The sequence below is a fragment of the Leiobunum rupestre genome, chromosome 4 (assembly GCF_980474605.1).
Source record: "Leiobunum rupestre chromosome 4, qqLeiRupe1.1.hap1, whole genome shotgun sequence".
Taxonomy (NCBI): Eukaryota; Metazoa; Arthropoda; class Arachnida; order Opiliones; family Sclerosomatidae; genus Leiobunum; species Leiobunum rupestre.
Window position 1 is genome coordinate 4446147 of NC_143387.1, and position 13802 is coordinate 4459948.

Sequence of the window (13802 nt, forward strand, 5' to 3'; positions counted from 1 at the left end):
CCACAAGAAATCCAGAAAAACAACCCAAGAAAGTGTTACAAAAAAGGCATCCGTTCGGTTTCCGTTATGATGGCGCCAATCTATCATACTGATAATTGTATTTTAAAATGCGAAACGGAAGAGCAAATATGTGAACAGGACGAGATAGGCATATTAGATTACTGGAGAGTCAATGACAAGCGGTTTCCAATTTTATCTAGTTTGGCCAGAAAAGTGTTATCGATTCCTGCTTCCTCCGCCGATGTCGAAAGGATGTGTAGGAGTTATGAAATGACAACTACAAGTTTTGTAAGTTGCAGTAGAACTGCCAATGATTTGTTTCACCGATATATCTATATACATATATATATAGTTTTAAAAAAGATATATATTATACATTTCAAATTTTGATAAAAATCAAAGAGATTAGGAGGTTTTTAAAGGTGCCCACATTACTCCCTCTCTAATGACAATGATACTGGATGACAGGCTTCGAAATACGTCCGGAGTGTGTCCGATAGTCCGTAGGTCTTGGTTCATCGGAGGCAAACGAAACCTTCTTCGAAACTGTCCTTGGTTCAACAAATGCTGTAGTTACCCTAGGTTGACCCAACAAAAGCTCAGGCTCGAGGAATGCGGGTTTCAAACGGTCAATGGTGACATGATCTTCCCGTTTTTTGATTTGTACCTTAAAGAACTTCTCATACCTGTCGATGACGCGATATGCGCCGTCTTATATCGGTTGCAATGGTTTGCGCACGGTGTCGTTACGGATCCCAACATATGAACATGTAATGAGCTCATCGTCAACGAAAACTTTTTGCGTGGCATGATTCGATGCCAGACTCGGGTGGAGTAAGTCCATGTATTTCGTAGAATTCCCAGAAAATCCTCGGTAAGTTGACACAATGGGCTTGGACGGAAAAAATCTCCGGGAAGCCTAATCGTTTGTCCGTGAACCATCTTTGCATCCGATAAATTAATGTCTTTTTTATCGCTGTTCTGAGACCCAGTAAAACGGAAATCAATGTTTTCGTCCATTGGTTGTCACCATGCGCTGCAATTACAGGCTTGAGTGGCCTGTGGAGTCTCTCAACCATTCCGTTTGCATGCAGGTGAGAAGCTGTGACTGGCTTGTGTTTCGCCCCCAATTACCTAGCGAAATCCTTGAAGATACAGCTAGTGAACTGACGACCCCGGTCAGAATAGATGGTGTCGGGGCAGCCGAACCGTGAAAACCAACCAGCATAAAAAGCTTGGCAAACGAACTTGGAAGTGCAACCATCGACTGGAAATGCTTCAGGCCAGCAAGTGAAACGGTCGACGCATGTGAGCAAAAATTAAAATCCTTCAGACGGTAGCAACGGCCAAATGAAATCGATGTGGACGTCCGTGAATATCCGTGCTGGGAGTCGAAAATTACCATGACGACTGACAGTGTGTCTGGTAATCTTATTTTTTGGCAAGGAATGCACTTCCTAGCCCATCTGGATATATCGAGATTCATTCCTGGCCAAACGAAACGTTTAGTAATTAGTTTCTGAGTTGCACGGACACCAGGGTTAGACAAATTGTGAACGTTGGGGAATGTTTATTTTCTGAATTTCATAACCTGTTTCCACATCGCAAAACGAACTAGATCCCGTGCCGGGTATTTATCAGTTTCAAACCCGCCTTTGATTCCAGAAAAGACCGTAGTTCTCCATGCATTTCCTGTGATTTGGCCAATTTTTAGAAATAGAAAGATCCCATTTCCATGAAATTTATTTCGATGCGGGATAGAGCATCAGCAACCGTATTCTCGATCACCTTGATATGACGGATGTCCATTGTAAATTGTCCAATGTAATCGAGTTGTCTGGCTTGTCTCGGGCACGCCATAACGAGTTTCTGGTTGAAAGCGAAAGTTAACGACTTGTGGTCGATGATCAGGATACATTGTTGACCCTCGAGCATATATTTGAAGTGCTTGATTGCTGAATATGCTGCGAGAAGTTCGCGATCGTAGGCGCGGTACTTCAGAAAAAATGCGAGGGCCTCGTAAACAGATCGTTCCCGCGGCTCCAAAGCAGCCCCAATAGCGAAATATGAGGCGTTAACTTTGATTATTAAAGATGCTTCTGGTCTCGGATGTGCCAACATTGCAACCTGCTGAAGAGAGGTTTTGAAGTCATCAAACGCTTTATCAGCCTCCGTGGTCCACTTGATCTTTGCTTGGTCGATTTTCTTAGCCCCCTTCAAATACTTGTTCAAAGACGTTTGAAGGCTAGCGGAATTCTTGATAAACCGGCAGTAAAAATTTCCCATGCAAAGAAACCTTCGTAGTTTGGAGACTGTCTTGGGTTTAGTATAGTCAACGATAGCATTAACCTTTCTGGGTAATGGAGATATACCATTTGCGTTGACCAAAAACCCAAGGAATTCGAGTTCTTCTATGCCGAGTTATGAATTGGAAGTGTTTATGATGATCCCGTATTCCTTGAACAGGTCAAAAAGTACCCGTTAAAGCTCCTTGTGCACTTCTACGTTCGGGGACGCCACGGCGATGTCGTCTACTTAAACAAACACAAAATCCAAACCTCTGCAGACTTCGTCCATGAATCTTTGAAACGACTGAGCGGCGTTGCACAATCCAAACGGCATGCGTAAAAACTCGAACAGTCCAAATGGTGTGATGACAGCTGTTTTGTGGACGACGTTGGGTGAACGGGTATTTGATGGAAAGCTTGGACGAGATCAAATTTCGAGAATATTTTACAGCCAGCGAATTTTGCGGTGAAGTTTTTCATTACAGTCAAAGGATACCAGTCAGGGCGCGTTTGACGTTTCAGAGCTCGGACATCCCCACACTGTCGCCATTCGTCATTCTTGTTAAGCTTCATGAGAAGTGGACTTGCAAAGCTGCTCTTCGATGGTCGGCAGATACCTTGCTCCAGCAAGAAACGGAATTCTTTTTCGCAAGCGAAAGTTTTTTGGCATCCAAATTGCTAACCCGTTCTGTTACTGGTCGTCCCGTGGTCTCTATGTGTTGAAAAACGTTATGCTTTGGCTGGTGTAGGACTTCTAACAGACGGGTAATCTCGGGATTTAAAGCAAAGATTTTGTGAAAGTCTGATGGACCAGAAAACGTAGTAATTCCTGTAGCCGAATAATCAAGAACTTCGCAGTGAGCTGAGAGTGACGTTGTATTGTCCACCAGTTTCTTAAGTTTTGAATCAGGTAAGAGATGGAAAGTCGTCAATAAGTCGGCTCCTATAATCGGTTTCCCCACATCTGCGATGGTGAATTTCCATCTGAAGGATTTACGTAAACCAAGGTCAATTTCTATTAGTTTTACCCCATACGTCCTGATTGGGGTACCGTTCGCTGCGTAAAGTTGTACGTGATAATTAATGCGCCGTTTATCTTGGTTATTGGGTGGAAGTACAGATACATCGGCCCCGGTAACGATTAGGTATTTACGCTGTGAAGTTTTATCAAAAATGAAGAGACGACGAGAATTTCGGCCCGTATCGTCCGTCATCGCCAAACCCGACCGGCCACTTAGTTTCCCAGATCTGATCGTTTGAGTGGTGAAGAGTTTCGTTTCCAATCGCACGGATCCTGACATTTGTTTGCCTTTTCAGTAAAACGGAAATGGTAGAAACAGAGCTTCCCTCTTGGGTTGAAACTGTGTCCTCATGATCATGCACGGTTGTGTTTTCCACTAGTGTAGTCTCTTCCACGATGCTGGGTGCCCCCGCGACTGAATGACTTGAATTTCCTGTTTAACTCGTTGATTGGTTGGACGAGGTGCTCAATGGGCGATACGTCTCGAAGAGTGGATGGTTCTGAGGCCATTGCTGATATGGTATTCGGTCGAAAGTTTCGACAAATTGTTCGGTTTTGGTGTCAATTTTATGTAAGTCGTTCTCGTTACTCAGACGAGGATGTCACGAACTTGTCCGGGTAATTGGTCCATAAATATGGCTTTAAAATCGCGTCGTTCGCTTGTGATCCGGCTTTATTCCTCAACGTCTGTTAGAAAAGCGAAGGTTTTTGGTCGCTGATCTGCAATCCGCTGAGAAGTGTCCGTAACCTCTTCTCGTTTTATTCGCAAAATGAAGCAATAATCCTCGACTTAATTGCTTGGTAAGGGTCTCCTTGTGGCTTTCCCAAAATGTCGGTGAGGTATGGAATGATCGTCTGGTCCAAGGATTGTAGTAGATTATCAAATTTTAACTGATCTGAAGTAATTCGATGAATCCTGAATTGTGACTCTCTCGTTGAAAACCGCTGGTCGGTGCTTTCTCTCCAGAACTGTGGCAACTTTATCGAAACGGGGGCAATTTCTTGTTTCGTAGAGCTATCCTGTGCAAGCTGGTCTCTTGATGCCAAAGCTTGCCTGAGTTGATCTAATAGTTGTTGGACGTGTTCAGAGAGTGCAGTATAGTTATCGTCTTCTTCAAATGTAACTCTAGGCATGGTGGCTTCGTTGTGCGTATATCGGTGAAGGAGGAATGACTGGAGTAATCACCAAGGATGCGTTGTAAGTATCGAGTCACCAATTGTAGGAGTTTTAAAATGACAACTACAAGTTTTGTAAGTTGCAGTAGAACTGCCAATGATTTTTATTCACTGATATACAGGGTGTTTTTGATGTTCGAAAGAGTAATTTTTTCAAACACTATGTTTTCTAGAAAGTTGAAATTTGTACTGTACATTATACCAAAATTGCATCTAAATCGAAAAATGTTTTCACGTTTTTTGAAAATTGTAATTTTAACCACTATGGTGCTATAAGAAAATTGTCAATGAGAAAATTGTAGAGCGTCACCGAAAACGAACAAATAGAGTTGGCACGAAAAAAAATAGACGTCTTTTTCACTGAAAAATACGACTTGAAAAAGTGACAAGTTGGGCAAGCTAAAATAATATTTTTTGAATTCCTTTGGGAGAGTAGTGTAACTTTATGAAAGTCAGAAATTTGTTAATCTGGTGTTTAATGCAATAAACACAGCCGAAAAATCGAGGAGATAATGTCGAAGAAGTAATTATACGAGTTAATTTCGTAGGATGAAAAATGCGAATTTTTTTAAAAAACAAAGATTAATTTTATTTATCTACTTACAAATTAAATTTATAAGTACTTTTCAAAAATAAACTTACTTTTATATTGAAAAAACCCCCTAAAACCTACTGTTTGACTTTTGTCCCGTTTATATTGTCCTTTTCTTTAGATACTAGTAGCTCCATAATCTTTACCCTGTATATAAAGTGTATATACTTATTTATTATCTGTGTCGAAAAGAGGATAGTTTTGATGTAATATTGAAAATTCCATGTGATCAAACATAAATTCCCAGGGTAATTAGTGTTACTCTAGACATTAATAAGAGTTTTGATAGTTTGTTTTTTCAACAATTGACGATATTTAAATTTTTGCTTCGGCAATAAACTATATTTACCACGTTATGAGATTTACCAGGAAAATGTCATTTATGTCTTATTTCCCGTCAAGGATGTATTCAAATTGGAGCTGGGGCTGACCAGGAGGGGAAGGTTCAACCTAAAACTCGCAGAGGGTCCCCCTTGAAATTTTGAGGCCAAACCCCCCTGAAATTATATCTAATTAATCTCCTTAATTTAGTCTCTTTTATTTAAAATGACTAAGAAAACAATGAGACTACACTTGCGCTTTGAAATATTATGAGGTTTGGGTCCACTTGCGCAGTTTCCATTTGCGCAGTTCCCACTTCCGCAGTTTTCGTTTGCGCACGTTCCCAATTGCGCGTTTCCCATTTGCGGAATTGCTATTTGCGCAGCTCCCCATTTGCGCAATTTACCATTTGCGCGCTTTTTCCCGATAGCGCAGTTTCCCGCTTGCACGGGTTTCTCGTTTGCGCAGTTTCCCGTTTGCGCGTTTTTCCCGTTTGCGCAGTTTCCCGTTTGCGCGATTTTCCTGTTTTAAAATGGCTTCTGTCGTAGGACAATATACTTCCTCTGTAGTAGAACACCTATATGAAAACGATGCCTACGCGCCTGCGGCGCGCCCGAATTGAAAAACGCGCAAATGAAAACTGCGCAAATGGAAAACCGCGAAATTGCATTTGCGGAAATGGGAACTGCGCAATTGGCCCATTACCAAGTCCAACTGTAAGGAGAACTTGTAGCAGTATAATCGTGCTTAGCTTTATAATATACTTGTACAATCTATACTGCTACAAGATTCAACAACATGTTTCCTAGGGTGGGCTCAAACTAATTATATAAATAAAGCAATCTAAAATACCACTTAAAATTCCTTTAAATTGGCGCTTCAAATGTTTAGTCATGAAACAATAATAGAATTTGCATCAATGAGTTAAGGCTGACCACCCCCCTCCCCATGTCACTTTCGTAGGAATTTAATAGGCATATTGGTTCAATAAAATATGGTATATACTAAATAGAACTTACCCGGTTTCCCGGGCGGTTTTTTTGCCCTCATGACATTACAAAGGTACGACACTGAGCAATGTCAGTTAACAATAAACTGTAGCGGGTTCAATGCGTAATTGGATAATTCGAAAACTACAATTCGACGAAAAAGTATCTTTAAGGCATTATATATATACAGGGTGTCTCAATTTTCTCGATCAGGCCATTTCTCTCAACATTTATTTATGATAGGGTTCTGAAATTTTGTGCCATTTTGGAAAATTTATTTTTTCACCGGTAGGTATCACGCAAAATATTTCAATTAAAAAGTTGTAGGGCATAGTCGAAAGTGTAAAAATAATTTTGGTTCGGTGGAAAAGACCTTTTTTTCACTGAGTTTGGAGGTCGGGGTAAAAGCAGGCAAAAGCCTTTAACGAATTGTAGGTAACATGCATTTCAGTTATAAGATTTCGAAAAATAAACAAATAATAATTAGCCCAAGTGACAAATGTTTTTTAATGACTTCTACAATGTTTTCAAAGATGCCACCTTTTGATGCAATGCACAAATATGCACGATGGTGCACATTGCGAAATGCTCCCCGAACCATTTCTGGAGTCACCCGGCGACATGCTTCGATGATTCTTTGTCGTAAATCTTCAACGCTCGTCACAGGTGTTTGGTATACGCAGTCCTTTACGAATCCCCAAAGAAAAAAGTCGAGTGGTGTTAAATCAGGGGATCTTGCAGGCCAAGTTTTTCCGATCCATCTTCCAGGAAACTCGTCGTTTAGATATGCAACCACGTCACGATATTGGTGAGGTGGCGCCCCATCTTGCTGGAACCAGATGCGTCTGTACTCGGCCTGAGGAATGTCGTCCAACACGTTGGATATTTCATTTTGAAGGAACTCCAAGTAGTTTTGACCGTTCAGACGATTTGGCAGGAAGAACGGGCCAATAATTCTGTCACCTAACAGACCAGCCCACACATTTAAGCGAAACTGCACTTGGTGGTGGTGAGGAAATCACCCGTGTGCATTCTCGTAGTCCCACATATGTTGGTTTTGACGGTTGAAAGGCCCATCTCTTCCGAATGAACATTCGTCGGACATCAGTAGTTGATCGTGAAAATCCTGATGTGCGTCAGCCATGAGGCAAAACCAATTGCAGAAGTCGAGTCGGCGCTGTCCTAGGTGGTGTCGCTCGATAAGGATGAAAATGGTGTCTTTTGAGTGTTCTCCAAACGAAGTTTCGATCCAACCCTAAGTCAAAGCTGGCAGTCCTGACGCTCGCTCGAGGATAGGCGACGAAGTAGGCAAGTATGGTGTTTCCCATGTCGATGTCCTGGAGACCACGACCACGAAACCTCGGATTGATATTACCCCAGTTGTCGAAGTCGCGGACCACTCTAAGAACCGTAGTATGACTTGGTCTGCAAATGGGAAATCTTCGTCTAAATAACTGACTTACTAGAGTAGCATAACGACGACCTTCTCCGTAAAATAATTCTAGCATATGAGCGCGCTGATCTCGAGAGTAAAGAGGCATACTGGACAACAATCGGCCAAGCTGAGATAATGTTTTAACTTTGATATTTCACGTTAAAAAACAACAAAAGAAAAATAAGCGTAATCTTTGGTCTACAAATCTTTGTTTGATGATCTTACTCGTAACCACGTCGAAATGGAAGACGCGGTCTTTGTCTACTTAGTCTCATTAGGTGTTGCACGTTATAATTTTCTTTAACAATAACTTTTTGCAGATCTGATTATTAACTACATAGCTGAAAGCATAAGTTCCCTAAAATAAATGGACATGTGTGTTGTGATTATGTACGATTGTTAACGTTAAAGGCTATTGCCTGCTAGTACAACTTGTTTTCCCCCGACCTCCAAACCCAGTGAAAAATAGGTATTTTTCAACCGAACCAAAATTATCTTTACACTTTCGACTATGACCTACAACTTTTCTATTGAAACATTTTCCAAAACGGCACAAAATCGTTCGATGATTCTAAAATTTAGTAACCAAAGCCTTCCATACTTAACAAATAATCCCTGAAAATTTCAAAACCCTAGCATAAATACATTTTGAGACAAATGGCCTGATCGAGCAAATTGAGACACCCTGCCCAGCAAACACAAATCGTCCCTGGGACGTCCCAGCATGGTCCATAGAGCCCAGCTTGGTCCCGTCCAAAATTCGTCCTACGGGACGAATAACGGACGTCCCATTTTAGTCCTCGTAGAACCAATTTCGCGACATCCGATATTCAGCCCAATCGACGTCGCATGGATCTCCACTATTCGTCCGAAATGTTTCGTCCATCAATGCTATCTAGAGGTGCGTTTATCAGCAATTAAATTTAATTTGTTTCACCTGTATTTGTATTTGAGCTGATAATGATTAATGAACCACAAAATATTAATTTTATTAAGAATATTATTATTTAAATTTACGAGTTTATTTAACGTGAATTAACGAAATTACGTGTTAAATCAAAACTTGTTAATTATTTAATTAATTTTATCTGTTCTTAATTTTTATATTTTTTATATTATTATTTTCTTAATTTTTATTTCCATTATTTTCATTTGAGAAATTATTTCTACAATCACAGCCAATTACTGCGATCTAAGTTGGCCGAGCTAAAGTCCGTATATAAATAAAATATCTGGTAGCCCAGTTTGTAGTTTCTTTGTAAGACGCCATTACTCGATAGTTTGGAATCGGTCACCATAAAGTCCATAATGCGTTCTACACAAACGTTAAAGATTATAACATAGTAATCTCTAGTATTGCTGATAATATATCATAAGAGTAAGTATTTTATTTAAAAACTGTATGATTTGTTTAATGATTTAAATCGATTTTTTTAATGTGTCTTTTACAGAGGTAGGAAGAAAATATTTTTGATCAAAGTCTATTCATTTAATTTAATTTAATTTAACTTTTTAAGTTTATTATTCATTACTCTCACTGAACGGTTCGCCTAAAGCTTTAATTCATACTGTTATATTTTATATTATTGGAAAAAGCTCAGCTACGCTGAGGAAAAAGGAGACAAATATATGGCACTAGTTCAATGACAGCTGCTTTTCAATGTAAACCCATTAATATCACAGTTCTTATATTCTCCGGTCCCCACAGTCGCATGTGTTAAGACAAATATATGGCACTAGTCCAATGACAGCTGCTTTTCAATGTAAACCCATTAATATCACAGTAAGAAACATTTTTCTGTCTTGATTTAGACATTAGTATATAGTAGACGAATATTTGACACTATTTGAAAAGTGAATTATCGAGAACTGACTGACTTGAAATAAACTGGTCTCCAGCCACTTGATATCAAAGAAGTACTCCACTACTCCGACCAAAAGAATGTTTTTACAAGGGCTCTTATATTCTCCGGTCCCCACAGTGGCATGGGTTAAACAAATATAAGGCACTAGTTATATGACAGCTGCTTTTCATTGTAAATCCAGTAATGTCGTAGTACGAAACTTTTATCTTTCTTGATTTTTACAGTAGCATAGAGTAGACTAATATTTGGCAGTATTTATGAAGTGAAAAATCTTTGTCTAGTCAAAGCAAGCCAAACGTTTGATCAGCATCTGGCAGTCCCACCGACTAGTTGTAAACTTTCAACATAATTTCAGAAAATTTTTAAATTTATAAAACTAATACATTATTAAAAACCTAACTGCATTATAAGAAACTACAATATAGGGTTAGGGGGCTCCTATTAATTAAACAAATATACGTGAAACATAAGCCTAATACTCTAGTACTTAATTTAGGTCATTAATTAACCAATTTTTGATAAATTCTTTCAATATGACAAATTTCATTTTCTAAAAAAATAAATGATTGCGAGGTTTGTCTCATGCATCGCTCATATTCCAGTTCATAACTTAAAAAATAGCTCTATCTATAAGACTACAAACTAATGGGGGCTATTTATTACTTGCACAATTGTGCACACTATTTTTGGAAATTAACTAATACCACCAATGAATTTCACGTGAATTCTGCTTTACCATCAGCAACTTCTGAATGTCAAGGAAATCCAACTTTTTAGGCCTTAGGGAAGTTCCTCGACAGAGTGTAATTTGCAATACATGCAGACATTTATGAAATTATACTTTCTCTAAAAATAAACAATAGACATCAGTCAAATTGTTAAAAAACCTTTTTCTTTGACTTATTTCACTGTCATTGCAAAGTGTCCACCCTGTTCCAGATCCAGGATTCTTTAGAGCAGCTATGTAATGCCCCGCAGGACAGTCTTTTCCAATATGAACTATTGCAGCTTTTGTTTTGAACAAGAAATCATTAATTTTTACTCTATCAGTACTAAACTCTTTAATTGGAGTGTGAATTTTAATTCTTTCAGCCCCCCGGTAAGTAAACCTGGCCAAATTCAAAATTAGATATTTACTCGAAGAATACAAAATCGTTCGACGTTCCTTCATTTCATTTTGGCACTGAACGCAAGGGTTTTCAAATGGCTCCCAGTATTCCAATAATTCATTGAAACTTAATTTTTTTTCAGCCAGTACATTAACAAAGAAAACATTGCCATCTTGAGGTTGCTGATTATAAACTCTCTCATTAGGACAATTTGGACACCTTGTTTGATACTGAATACGAAATGACAATAAATTATTAATAGGAACATTTCACCTTCAAATTTTTGAAAGAAAATCATCAAAAATTCCACTGGATCCTGTTGATCATATCCATGAAACCGTACGTCAAGCGTACCTCTGACAGTAGAGGTTTTCAAAAGTGAAATATTAGGATCTTCCCTCTGAAGCAGCAGTTGTTGCAATGCAACAGTTGCTGGTCCTGGAGAAGAAACTTTTTCTCGAATGCTTCTGACAAATTCTGGAATTTGGAAAAGAGCTTGCAAAATGGAAATAGCATAGCATGAGTTATCATTATTAAAAACCCTTTTATTACCAAAGGTGAATTATCTTTAGGAATATTACCACTTACAGATTTTTTTGGTACTCTAGCCTTGGAGGGACCAGCTTCATTTCTGGAACTAGCTTTTACACCCATATCGATTTCCTCCCCTGTTTGCTCCGATCGCATTAATGACACTGCAGAAGTGGTTTTGGTTGTTTTTTTTTTGGAAAAAAGGCAATTTGAGGCAAATAAGGCCTAAATTCTTTTCTTAGTCGATTATACTCCAATATAGCTTTGCGATCTGCATATATTTTCAACGCATCAAAATCAAGCAAATGAAGGCCATCCAAAGATGTCACTCTCGAAAGAGCAACGTATGCCATCCCACTTTGAAAGACGCTTGGTCCTATATTTATCAAAGCACATTCCACACTCATACCTTGACACTTATGTATAGTAACCCCATAAGCCAAAACCACTGGAAATTGACTTCTTGAAACATAATTGTTGGTCACAATTTCAAACTTGATTATAACTCTTTCAATTTTTCTTTAGTGTTATGATTATCAAATAAAACCAATAACTGTGAAACAATTCCATTTGCGTTCTTTTCAAACCCTTTCACAGTACCCATGACTCCATTAACAAGTCCTTTATCCATATCAAGATTTCTTCTCAGCATAATACGAGCATTTAAGCAAAGCAATAGTTTAGATTCTAATCCTGCTGTTACTGATATATTGCTTTCGAGTTTTCCAAGCTGCTCTTTAACTGTTTTTGCATTTCCTGCTGCCCATGGGCCTTATCCTCACTTAATATTTCCAAAATAGGATTACCACATTTTTGAAGCATAACACTGTTAATGTCATTGCACTGTTTATTGGTTGATAACAAACAGGTTTTTTACCTTCTTTGCACAAGTTATCGTAATAGTTGGCAACCTCCTCAACATTATCTGCACTGGGAATTAGGCGTGTCTTCAAAAGATCAACATCTTCAGCAGTGACCTTTCCTACCCTAAGTCTACTCAACATTTCTCCATAGGAAAAGTCTTTCTTATGTCTTTCATTAATAGTTAACTCATCAAATGTGAAACACTGACGAAATAAATTAAATCCACCAACTGAACCAATACGTTTACGAGCTTCTATATGAGTGAGCATATAAAATACAGGATCCCCTTTAACTGGTTGTAATTGCAATAAATATCCCAATGCCAAAACTAAAACTCCACCAAACGGTTCTTCTTTACCAGTCATCTCACTTAATCTTAATTGGATATAACCTAGCAAAGCCGAAGATACCAAAGAAAACTCATCAATTATTAGTAGCTTCAAATGGCCCAGTGTGTTCTGCATTATCTTCAAAGTGTCTGGGCCTAATTTGTAATATTTCGCAGTTTTGCCACGTTGAACAGGTAGCATTAACAAGCGATGCAGAGTAACTCCTCCTAAGTTATGGGCAGCCAATCCAGTAGGAGCTTCCAAAGCCACGCAAAGTTTATCTTGAAAGTGCGAGCATTAAATATTCTAAGGGTTTTAATTAGGAAACTTTTCCAAGTTCCTCCATATCCACTAATAAACATATGCAGTGCTTCATCAGAAGAGTTTGAACTGCAAAAATGACTAGCGATTTTATCAAAGATGCTCCTCTGATCTCTTTCCAAGTATACAAGCGCACAAGCTAAGCTGTCAGGAGTTAAAACTAAGTTTTCCTTAAGAGCTGTGTTCACTTCATGCATTGCAATTTCGACTTCTCCCAACTCTCTTCCCTCAATTGGATTATCAGTGCTAGCTACCACGAAATTATTCTGATTATCAGCGAATGTATCTTTGGTTAAAGCTTCTTGCAGTTCCTTTTCTGCCTCTAGTAAAGCATTTAACTTTTCGTGATACTTAATCATATCCTTTAACTTTGGTAAATTACTCTCAAAAGATTCTTTAAAAGTTTTATGATTCCCTAGTATAGAACTTTCTTCTCTCCAAGGTAAAAATAACATCAACAACCCGTGATAAAAATTTTCAGATTCCGAATCAGATTTATTTGGATCATGATTTGGGTGCTGAACCAGGAACGGTTTAACTCTCATCTTTACAAAACCAGCTCCATTTTTTAGTTCAAGTAATTCTGAAGGTCCTTTTGTAATAGGCTTTGTTGAAACCCGATAGTAGAATCTCGCCCAATCCTACAAACAAGTGTCTTCTTGACTATCAGGGCGATTTGGTTATATATCATCGACTAACTGTTTCATGAATATATCTGTGCTATCAGGATCAGTCTCTTTCAGAGATTTCAAATCTTTGTACTGCTTAAGTAATCGCTTTCTATTTGCTTTAGGGGAAGTATTAACAAAAACAATGGAATCCGATTTCCCATACAGATGCTGCTGCGTTAAGCGATCAGCTGCCTCATAGCTACCAATTTCACGATGTGAAATAGCTTTTAAGCCTACTGACCACAAACGGCTGCGTAAATCTTTATTTCCTAAATCATTCCAAAAACTCT

The 13802-nt window shown here is 38.7% G+C and overlaps 2 protein-coding genes across 2 annotated transcripts; both read right to left on the reverse strand.

Annotated features, from left to right (window-relative positions):
• Nucleotides 1-2857: 2857 nt before the first annotated feature.
• Nucleotides 2858-3589, reverse strand: LOC149945911 (uncharacterized). The gene has a single exon (XM_090170647.1). It carries the CDS (start codon nucleotides 3587-3589, stop codon nucleotides 2858-2860), a length of 732 nt encoding a protein of 243 aa, XP_090026773.1.
• Nucleotides 3590-11826: 8237 nt separating this feature from the next.
• LOC149945912 (ATP-dependent DNA helicase PIF1-like) lies at nucleotides 11827-13386 on the reverse strand. The gene is made up of 3 exons (XM_090170648.1): nucleotides 12849-13386; nucleotides 12205-12801; nucleotides 11827-12086 (listed from the first exon to the last, which is right to left on the reverse strand). The coding sequence occupies exons 1-3, from the start codon at nucleotides 13384-13386 to the stop codon at nucleotides 11827-11829; spliced, it is 1395 nt and encodes a 464-aa protein (XP_090026774.1).
• Between the last annotated feature and the right edge of the window lie 416 nt (nucleotides 13387-13802).